The following is a 12064-nucleotide window of genomic DNA, read 5'->3' on the forward strand; positions in this document are numbered from 1 at the left end:
ATTTGCGTTATATGCATTTATCCGAAGTCTAGTTAGTCATCACTCAGTACAGTATTAGACATCGTGCGTAACGGACAGTTTACTTGAACATTGTATCATAATTAATTCAACCAACGCAGTTATATTTTCGAAGAGCTAATAATGACCGACAGGAATGAAAATGCAACAACGTCTGGGCACAGTACAAAGACTATAAATGTAAGAAAAAGACTGAATTTGAAAATTAAATTAGACATTTTGAAGCGAATCGATTCCGGTCAACGACAAGCGGATGTGTGCCATAATTTAGGACTTGCAAGTTTAACTGTAAGAACAATTATGAAAAAATAAAGAATTAATTTTAGCAGCGGGAAAGATAGCTGTTCCACTGCAAGCAACTAGGACTAGACCGGCTATTAGGATTGAAATGGAAAGACTAATTTTTTTGAAGATAATATTCCAATGCAGAATTCAGTTAAGTTAAATATTAAAAAGAGAGAGAGAGAGAGAGAGAGAGAGAGAGAGAAAGAGATTAGCCAATACGATGATCTGAAGAAAACTCGCCTAAAAAAAAAAATGTGGAACCATTTAAAACTGGTAGAATATTAAAATCACGGGAGAAGCCGCTAGTGCAGATTAAGGAGCCGAAACTTTCAAAAAAGAACTTGTTAAAATTATTGAAGAGGGGTATTATGTGTTATACTTCTCAACAAGTTTTTAACATAGATGAAGCAGGACTTTTGTGGAAACGAATGCCTAAAAGAAGTTTCATATTGAAAGAACAAAAAACATGCCAAGTTTCAAAGCGGCGAAGGATCGGTTGACTTTATTGTTGGGTGGTAACGCTGCGGGCCATTTAAAATTAATACCCCTTTTAGTTTATTTGGAAGAGGGCCAAAGTTCAACTCAAAATCCACACATTTTTCATGATTAAATTCATCCATTAAATTAAATCAATTAAATTCATTATTTTAATTGGAATTTTGTTTACTTTTGAGACGCAAGTAGTTACCACATAATTATACGTATGTAATGCAGAATATTTTATATGTGCAAATATTTGAATATTAAATATTTTGACCGACATTTGTGCATCTTTTCATTACCGTTTATTATTGATTAGGAAATATCCTATGGCACCGACCGCAGCTCACAAATACATATGTTACCTTATGGGAAAGCGGCGCTCGCTTAGCGCGGATTCACTTAGCGCTCTGTTTTTCCGGAACGAATGATCAGTGTTAAGCGGGGGTCACCTGTATATGCTTACATTTATATTTTACTTATATTTTCTTACTTTTGATTCTAATATTTCTAAAATTTCTTAACTTTCCATTTACTACATTTGATTTATATTTAAATTACTTAGCACATATTGATCTTTACAGAAACAGAGAACCTCTTGTCGCTTTTTGCCTTCAGTCTGGGTGGTTGGCCCCAGTTGAAGTCATCTAGATTGTGGGTAAAAAGTGATATATATATTTTTTTTTTCTGCATTTTCTTAAATCCCTGAAAGTATTATTATTTGATTGATTTATTTTTTCTATTATTTTCTATTATCCTTAATATTTTATATACATTATGGGTGTATTGCATGACTGCTTGCAACTGCATTGACCCATAAATATTAGTTACAGTTACTGTCGTTATAACTATTAACTTTCTTTTTTATCACTAATATAAAAATAAATATATATATATATATATATATATATAAACAGGCATACCTCGGTTAACGTTACCTCTGATAACGAAGCTTCGATATAACGAAGTCGGCAATTTCAAGCCCCATTTAGCATAAAAAAATATTCCAGTTTAATCACCTGAAATCTAAACAAACTGAAGAAATTACGGAAACCTTTGGGGCTTCTCGTGGTTGGTTCGAGAGATTTAAAAAAACAGGCCAGGATTCATAGTGTAAAATTAACAGAAGCTGCAAATAAGTTTCCAGAAAAACTAAAGGAAATAATTGAACGTGAAAATTTTCCAAATTTGGTGTTCAATGTTGACGAAAGCGATTTGTTCTGGAAACGGCTACCAACAAAAAGCTTCATTTCTATTGAAGAAAAATCAGCTGCTGGGTTCAAAGCAGCCAAAGACCGTTTAACGTTACTCTTTGGATCAAATGCCTCTGGCGATTATAAATTAAAATTGTTATTAGTTTACCATTCAGAAAATCCGAGGGCATTAACAGGTAACATAAAAATGAATTTACCTGTAATATGGAAAGCAAATAGAAAAGCGTGGGTTACCAAGGAGTTATTTACTGATTGGTTTGTTAACCACTTTTGTCCTGAAGTAAAACGGTATTGTCAAAAAAAACAACTTTGAAGAAAAAGCTCTTTTGTTGTTAGACAATGCTCCGGGACATCCTACTGATCTTAACACGTTGGACACATGCATTCCAGTCAAAGTTGTGTTTCTTCCAGCAAACACAACTTCCCTGATTCAACCATTGGATCAGGGAATAATAGCATCATTTAAAGCTTATTATCTGCGTCGAACATTAAGCAGTTTAACTGCTTAAAAACTTTTTGGAAAAACTACACCATTAAAAACGCAATTGAAAACATTGTTAGTTCTTGGAAAGAAGTCACTAAGAAATGCTTAAATGGAGTTTGGCGCAAAATATGGCCAGAAGTTGTATAGAAGAAGAAAATAACATCCAAGAAATTAGAAATGAAGTTATCCAGATGGCTCAATCAATAGGTTTCGAAAATGTCGATGAAGAGGATGTTAGAAATTTATTGAATGCAGAAGATGATGGTTTTTCAGTGGAAGATTTAGAAAACCTTGTTAGCAACGAAGACAAAGATAATGAAGACGAAGTTAAAGAAGTTCCTGCCGAAAAAGTGTTAGCAACCAAAGATTTAAAAGGGTGCTTAAATGACATTGAAAGCGTTTTAAATTTTTTTAGTGAAAATGATCCTGATTTAGGAAGAAGTGTTATTGTTAATCAATTAGTGTTAAATGCAATAACTCAGTATAGGCAATTATTAAATGAAAGAGGAAAAAAGCATAAACAATCAACTTTAGACTCATATTTTAAAATGTGATTTCACTTTGTATGTAAGTTGACTGTTTATTTAATAAAACTTTTCTTTGTTCGAAAAAAAAAAGCTTTTCATTTTCTTTACGTAGGAACGTATCCCTATTCTGGCCATAGTATTTTTACCTCTGAAAACGAAGTTTCGCTTAACGAAGTAATTTCGTGGAACGCATCCTATTCGTTATTCGAGGTATGCCTGTATATATAAAAGAGTATTAATATATTTAAATTTTTTTAACATACACAGTCCTTCTCAAATGATTTTTACTATCATAGTAACCTGTACATCCACTGGATATAACAGATTTGTCTGATAATAACACTATGATGAATATATTAAAATGTATCAAAAAATAACTAATCATTGATCAGAGTAACTATTTAAGCTGTAATGAAAAAATTCATGATTCATCGAAAATTAGATCCTAAGGTGGATTTGAGTTAATTAGTTAGTTATTTGGTTTTTAGGAGCATTAGCAACTAAGGCCATATTGCTCCGGGGATATGCGGTGGTCATTCACTGACCTTTCCACATCCTCTGTATTTGGTGGTCATGGGCTCGAACCCCGGTCTAATCAAGAAGTGTGTGTGCTATGCACTGCTGCTCCTGCCCACCTGGCACCTCTGGATTTGAAAGGCTCAGCTGTCTCTGAATTTACAAACGGTGCTACTTTCCACCCTCAACCCACCTGTAGGGTTAAATCATTAACTTGGGGTTTTTTTGGCCTGTAATTGCACGCACACACACACACACACATACGCACATATACACACAAAAGTTAAGTGACGTACTTTGCATTCTAGGGGGTTCTAGCCTGTAGCCAACTACTTCACACCAACCCACAGGAAAGAGATCTGGACTTTCGCAGTCACACCACTGATCATAAGCATCATCCCATCCATCAAAGTGCACTCTCAGCAAGCGTCCTACTACTTTAGTAACACAGCCCACACATATCAAACGTGGTTCCATCAGATCTACAGCTTCCAATCTCATTCCTTCTTTGAACCCATGATTTGGAAGATCCTAAAATAAAGGAATATTTGCATACGTTATATTTAAAACTGGGAAATATCCTCCACTGTTATATCATCAAGAAAGTTAAGCTACACTTCTTGTAATCAGAGTTATGATAATTACAATTCTACAAAAAAAAAAAAAAAAAAAAAAAGGTCAAAATCACCTTTTAATAATATAGAACAAGTCCTAATTATTAGTGATTTCATTTCTCCTTTAAATTAAGTACTGATAATTTATAGGTAGCATTGCCAAGTAAGAAACTATTATGATTAACACAACAAAATATGAAAAAAGTTTTAGTTATAAATACCTTAATAAATGTAAAGTTGGCTAAACATGAAAAAAAAAAAAAAAAAAAAAAAAGTGTATTCAGCAATAACAACCATACCGGCAAGAAATATGGCTTAATCAATAATCAAGATCCTAATGCAGTATTTACCATCTGTTACTAACAACCTATCTCAGTTTGTGTTCCATTCCCCCCACAATTCAATAAGTTCAAAATCCAAACTGATGTCTTAACATACTGTTAAAATATTATGTTAAAAAAAAATTTTAAGAAAAATAATCCACTTTTGCACCGTTTGTGAATTTAGGTAAATAATGCTAATATAATAATAACTGCCAGTACATGTTTATTTATTTACTGGCTGTATTAAAATATTTGCACATCTCAGATTAGCATATTTTGTGGAGATGCAAATCTGTTGCTAAGATGTGTTCATTACGCATACATGCATAGTAATAATCATATCAAACATTAAAAAAAAAAAAAAAAAAATAGAATGTAATTTATGTATACACACCATAAAAATTATTCAGTTTAAAATTACATAAATGCAAATTACAACAAAGTTGAAAGTGCTAAACTAGAAATGCAACAAGTGACATTACAAATATGAACAGGTTACATATTCTCTTACAGTCAACAATATACTTAAACCAATCTTACAATTATCTGTCACATAATATGAGATACTGTGACAACTAGTAAATAAATAAAATCAGCCAACTATATTGCAGTAAAGAAAGCAAATCCGTGAAATAAAATTGAAAAAGACATCACTACGAATAAAATTAATTAGATGACAATAAGGAGTTATTACACAAAAAAAAAAAAAAAATTACTTTGACAACCGATCGAGAAAAACATGCATTAGACACTAGCAAAAATGATATTGCATCTTGAAGAGTACATGCCCAATTTCAATAACTTTGACACATTTTGAACACATTTTATTAAAACTGGACAAATAGAAATCCAACAATTTTTGTTTATATATAATTGAGTTATCCATATGTAATTAGCTGAAGTGCTGTTATGCTATTTTTGGTGGTGTGCTAATTGGAGAATGACTGAGCAATATGGCTGATGCCTATAAAATAAAAGTCATGGTTAAGCCATGCATGTTAAAAATGGCTGCTTATTGAAGTTTGCATTTTGTTTAAATTAATAAATATATAAATAATGAATTAATATTTAATTATTCATTTAATCATAGATCAGTGAAAAAAATTCTGTACTTCAATTTTTATTAAAACTCATGAGAAATAAGCAATGCATATTACATCTTAGTGAGGTATGCATGGCAAAAACAATTACTTTGTAGATATTATTCTTCTTAGTTCTTTGTTTTACAGTATCTTAGGTCACATAGCATTAGTGTATCAGCATGTGCATGCTGATACGCTGATGCTATGGGGGCTGTAACGATTAAAAATTTTAATCTCAATTAATTTTTCGATTAAAAAAATTAATCTTGAGTTATTTTTAATCTTAATTTTTCGAGTCATAGATAATCCCAGTGTACAATGAAAACTAAGCAATAAAAACTACTAAAAAACAGTAATACTCTATAAATTATTACAAAAAAAAAAAAAAAAGTATTTATTTAAAACATATTATAAAACTAGAAATTAAATGTTTATTAGGAACTATGGTACTGAGGTAATTAAAAATATTATTAATTTTCTCCATTTAGCCAGTTATTGAGACAAGTAATTTAAGTTGGTAACACTGAGCGAAGCCTGCTTTTTATGGAGTACGTGCTCAGAAAGCAAAAAAAAAAGTTTCTCGTATGGCACAACAGTTGGGCGATACCAGATTTTTCAATGCAAGCTGTGCAATAGGAAGATGCAATGCACGGTGTGAAATTAATCACTATAGTGGAGAAGCATTGTGCTCAATGTCAGGCTCAGATTTATAACATTTGATTGAAATGTGCACATCAGATTCTGCCATTTCAGTCAATTAAAAATATTTAATTTTTTTTATTTGAAAAAAAAAAATCAAATTATCTTTCCTGTCTTCAGGATGGCCAGGCAATAGTCACCAGACAGCATGGCAGAAAATCCAAATTGAAAGCTTATGAGGACCCACATTCAGTCCTTGTCAGATTATCTCCAAAAGAAGCTTCTGGAACTTTGGTTTCATTCAAATACTGAAGAAAACTCTAGCAAATCACTTCGGAGAATTTTTGGTTAAAATATTTTCTATTTTACCCCAAAACAAGTCAGCAGGCTCTGGCATGTCATCATCTCATGTTCATTGACATACTTTTGTGAAGCTGACTGTTCCTCCCCCCATCCCTTTTGTGAAGCAGTGTCACAAATACTGTGCTAGTCATTACAGATACTTGCCCGTAATCAGTCTGTGTGCAAAATCCTGAGGTCTAGTACAAAGTGTGTAGGCCTCTTTACCAAAAAATAAATATATAAATATACAGGGTGATTCTCTACCAGTGCGACAAACTTGCAGGAGGTGTAGGGGACACAAAGACGAATCGGAATCACATACCATTGCAGGGTCCGAAATGCCTTTGTCATGTGGTAGAGGACGTTGAACGGGAGGTCGCATGAACAGCGATCCCACTGGAAGTATCATATACTCCCACAGGGAGTATATGATGAGTGCCTTGTCCATCAATTTGGCCCTGGAAAGATTGTGCAAGGCTCAAGGGGTAGAATTTTTTTCAGCCTGGACTGTACTTGTTAACAGGAGAGATTGCTTCTACAGGGATGGGATACACTTAAATAGAAAGGGTGTAAGAATATTTGCTGATGCTATCGAGGCAGTGTCGGAAAACTGCTAGCTTGGGGGGAGACAAAGACCAATAGATTGACAGTAGCCACTGGCAGAGGTGAAAGAGATTCTTGCACTGCTTCTATTAGAATGAGCAGAAGCCTGAAAAACAAGATGCTTGATATTTCAGAGACTGCTGGGAGCCATTGCGGTACAAGTAAACACATGGGTTGTGTTAGGGTAGCTAAGAATAGGAACAGGTGCAGGTATACTTGCATGTACACCAATGCTAGGAGTTTAGTAAACAAATTTGATGAATTTGAGGTATTGCTCAAAACATCAAAGGCAGATATTGTTGGGATATCAGAGACGTGGTGTCACACAGATATAAGGGATGCAGAACTGGAATTTGGGGAGTACAACGTCTACAGAAAGGATAGACAGGATAGGAAGGGGGAAGGGGTTATGCTATTAGTTAAGAAACACATAAAAACCAAGGAAGTGAAGCCAGTCGACATCGCTGGACGGTGCAGTGTTGAGTCAGTTTGGTGTGACATAAGCATTGGGAGATCAAAATTGAGAGTAGGAGTGTGCTATAGGCCTAATGACTCTGAAGTATAATAAGAAACTGTACAGGGAAATAGAGTGGGCCAGTAAATCAGAGAGTCTTATAATGGGAGATTTTAATTTCCCAGATATTGACTGGAATTTGGGGGCTGGTCACTCACATACTAGCAGGGCTTTTGTGGATTTATTGGATGATTGTTTTCTACATCAGCATGTTCGGGAGGCAACTAGAGGGAGTAATACTCTTGATTTGATTATCAGCAGTGATTCTTCATGCATTAAGAATCTGCATATAAATGAACCACTAGATGGCAGTGATCACAGTGTGCTGAAGTGGGATTTACTCAAAGAGGTAACTACCATTAGGGGTAAAGGGAAGGGTTATTGCTTCCTTAAAGGTGATTACGATGGACTGAGACAGTATTTAAATTCTATACAGTGGGACCAACTGATGATGTTACCAACAGCAAATTCAAAATGGGAAGCATTCAAAGAACTTATCTTGGAAGCTACTAGGCTTTACATACCAACTAAGAAATATTGTTCAAGGTTTAGGCCAAAATGGATGTCAGATGAACTAATGAGGCATATGGCAGAGAAGAAAAATGCATGGGATACTTACAAATTAACACATGACACAGAAGCCTATGATAGATACAAGTTGATATGCAACCAAGTTACAAAGGAGGTTAGGCAGGCGAAGGCAGATTACGAGAAATCCTTGGCAAGGGATGCAAAGAAAAACAGCAAAGAGTTCTTTACTTATGTAAACTCTAGAAGGAAGGGGATGAATCAGATTGGTCCACTTGATATTGATGGGTCAACTGTTGATGATCCTGCTCAGGTAGCTAACAAACTAAATGAATATTTTGCATCGACATTCACACATGAGGAGTTATTCAGGGAGGGGAATGCCAGAGGTGTATTCAACTCTAGCAGTAAGCTACAGAATCTTGAAATAACTGGGAGTAAAGTGGAGGAACTTATCTTGGAAGCTACTAGGCTTTACATACCAACTAAGAAATATTGTTCAAGGTTTAGGCCAAAATGGATGTCAGATGAACTAATGAGGCATATGGCAGAGAAGAAAAATGCATGGGATACTTACAAATTAACACATGACACAGAAGCCTATGATAGATACAAGTTGATATGCAACCAAGTTACAAAGGAGGTTACGCAGGCGAAGGCAGATTACGAGAAATCCTTGGCAAGGGATGCAAAGAAAAACAGCAAAGAGTTCTTTACTTATGTAAACTCTAGAAGGAAGGGGATGAATCAGATTGGTCCACTTGATATTGATGGGTCAACTGTTGATGATCCTGCTCAGGTAGCTAACAAACTAAATGAATATTTTGCATCGACATTCACACATGAGGAGTTATTCAGGGAGGGGAATGCCAGAGGTGTATTCAACTCTAGCAGTAAGCTACAGAATCTTGAAATAACTGGGAGTAAAGTGGAGGAACTTATCTTGGAAGCTACTAGGCTTTACATACCAACTAAGAAATATTGTTCAAGGTTTAGGCCAAAATGGATGTCAGATGAACTAATGAGGCATATGGCAGAGAAGAAAAATGCATGGGATACTTACAAATTAACACATGACACAGAAGCCTATGATAGATACAAGTTGATATGCAACCAAGTTACAAAGGAGGTTACGCAGGCGAAGGCAGATTACGAGAAATCCTTGGCAAGGGATGCAAAGAAAAACAGCAAAGAGTTCTTTACTTATGTAAACTCTAGAAGGAAGGGGATGAATCAGATTGGTCCACTTGATATTGATGGGTCAACTGTTGATGATCCTGCTCAGGTAGCTAACAAACTAAATGAATATTTTGCATCGACATTCACACATGAGGAGTTATTCAGGGAGGGGAATGCCAGAGGTGTATTCAACTCTAGCAGTAAGCTACAGAATCTTGAAATAACTGGGAGTAAAGTGGAGGAACTTATCTTGGAAGCTACTAGGCTTTACATACCAACTAAGAAATATTGTTCAAGGTTTAGGCCAAAATGGATGTCAGATGAACTAATGAGGCATATGGCAGAGAAGAAAAATGCATGGGATACTTACAAATTAACACATGACACAGAAGCCTATGATAGATACAAGTTGATATGCAACCAAGTTACAAAGGAGGTTACGCAGGCGAAGGCAGATTACGAGAAATCCTTGGCAAGGGATGCAAAGAAAAACAGCAAAGAGTTCTTTACTTATGTAAACTCTAGAAGGAAGGGGATGAATCAGATTGGTCCACTTGATATTGATGGGTCAACTGTTGATGATCCTGCTCAGGTAGCTAACAAACTAAATGAATATTTTGCATCGACATTCACACATGAGGAGTTATTCAGGGAGGGGAATGCCAGAGGTGTATTCAACTCTAGCAGTAAGCTACAAAATCTTGAAATAACCGGGAGTAAAGTGGAGGAGAAATTGTAGAAGATAAACACAAGAAAGGCACCCGGGGTGGATGGGATCTATCCAGTTATATTAAAGGAGGCAGCAAAGGAAGTAAGCAAACCCTTAGCCATAATTATGAGAGCTTCCATGGACTCAGGGGAGGTACCCATAGACTGGAAATGTGCAAATGTGACCCCAATTCACAAAGGAGGATCAAAGGCTGACACAAGTAATTATAGACCTGTGAGCTTAACTTCTATTCCAGGAAAATTAATGGAGGCACTGGTTAAAGAAGCACTGCAGGATCATTTAGACAAGACTTCAGTTATAGCTCGGACACAGCATGGTTTTGTTAAGGGGAAGTCTTGCCTGACCAATTTGATTGGATACTATGATGCAGTCACAAAAGAACTGGATGCAGGGAACAGCTTTGATATTATATACTTGGATCTTAGAAAGGCTTTTGATACTGTTGCACATGGAAGACTGCTACACAAATTGGAGCAGTGTGATATTGGAGGCAAATTGCTGCTATGGATAAAAGGGTGGTTGAGGGGGGGGGGGAGAAGACAGAGAGTGGTAATCAATGGACACTGCTCATCGTGGACTAATGTTATTAGTGGAGTCCCTCAGGGCTCAGTGTTGGGTCCATTATTGTTTTCTGTATTTATAAATGATATTGATGATGGTATATCAAGCTTAATGTCCAAGTTTGCAGACGATACAAAGGTTGGCAGGGTTGTCAAAGACACTACTGACACTATGCTGCTGCAACAGGATCTGGAAAGGTTGAGCAGATGGGCTGAGAGGTGGCAAATGAAGTTTAACATTGACAAATGTAAAGTACTACACATGGGAAACAGCAACCCCAGAGCAACGTATCAACTCTGTGGTACTACACTGACAGTGGTAGAGAATGAAAGGGACTTGGAGGTGGTTGTGCAGGCAGATATGAAGTTCTCTGAGCAGTGCAGACGGGCTGCAAGAGTAGCTCATGGAATATTGTCAATGATATACAGGAATTTTTCCAGTAGGGATAAGGAGGTGATTATTCCCTTGTATAAGGCAATGGTCAGGCCACACCTAGAGTACTGTATACAGGTCTGGAGGCCTCATTTCAAGAAGGATGTAGAGCTGCTGGAACGAGTACAGAGAAGGGCAACAAGATTGGTGAATGGAACAAAAGGTTGCTCTTACGAAGAAAGGTTTAAGTTTTGCAAAATATAGTGTCTGGAGACTAGACACCTGCGAGGTGATCTGATCGAGGTGTATAAAGCCTTGAATGGTTTGAGCTTACCCAATGTTGATGTGATTCTTCCTCTTGCTCAGAATAATCACCTGAGAGGGCATAAATTCAAATTGAGGAAAGACAGATGTAGGATAGACGTGCGGAAATTTGCCTTTAGCCAGTGGGTGGTTGGTTGGTGGAACAGACTTCCATCCCTTGTTGTGGAGGTTGATAGCCTAAATAAGTTTAAGGCTCAGCTGGACAGGTATTTTGAACGAACAGAGGGGTGAAGTGGAAGTGGTTTTTTTTTTTTTTTTTTGGCTGATGCTGCATAAGCTTGCTTTCTTGCATCAAATGCCTGTACTAATGCTAATGCTATCAGCATTTGCGAACCGTTTCTGTTGAAGAAACCAAGTAGCAAAAGTCCTCCGGAGTGGATAATCCGCAGGCTCCAATGATTGGACGCGTTGCAGATGGTACAAACTCATTTGGTTTGTTGACAGTATCCTCCATACAGTGGATTGGGAAATACCCAATCGTTGGCCTATCTGGCATGTCATCATCTCATGTATCGCTTGAGTACTCGTACTCGGATTGTCTTCTGCAAGACTTAGGACATTCTCATTGTCTGGTGTCCTCGTCGTTCGCTCTCGATTCATGGTACCTCTCGTGAAACAAACAGTCTCACGTAACCTTCTGTGCACACGTGTGAAAATCGTATGATGAGGAGCACGCCTGTGCGGGAAACGTTCCTGGTACAAGCGCAGAGCGGCACGCCCATTACAGTC

The 12064-nt window shown here is 36.5% G+C and overlaps 1 protein-coding gene across 5 annotated transcripts in view; it reads right to left on the bottom strand.

Annotated features, from left to right (window-relative positions):
- Positions 1–12064, bottom strand: part of LOC150089212 (MBT domain-containing protein 1-like) — a 406745-nt gene that overhangs the window by 98153 nt on the left and 296528 nt on the right. For all 5 annotated transcript variants that reach the window (XM_090388417.1, XM_090388411.1, XM_090388400.1 and 2 more), the window contains exon 15: positions 3821–4055. In XM_090388417.1, coding sequence (XP_090244543.1) covers positions 3821–4055 — 235 coding nt within the window. The remainder of the gene's footprint in view (positions 1–3820; positions 4056–12064) is intronic.

Source organism: Mastigoproctus giganteus, chromosome 2 (genome assembly GCF_048544385.1).
Source record: "Mastigoproctus giganteus isolate SK-2022 chromosome 2, ASM4854438v1, whole genome shotgun sequence".
Lineage (NCBI taxonomy): Eukaryota > Metazoa > Arthropoda > Arachnida > Uropygi > Thelyphonidae > Mastigoproctus > Mastigoproctus giganteus.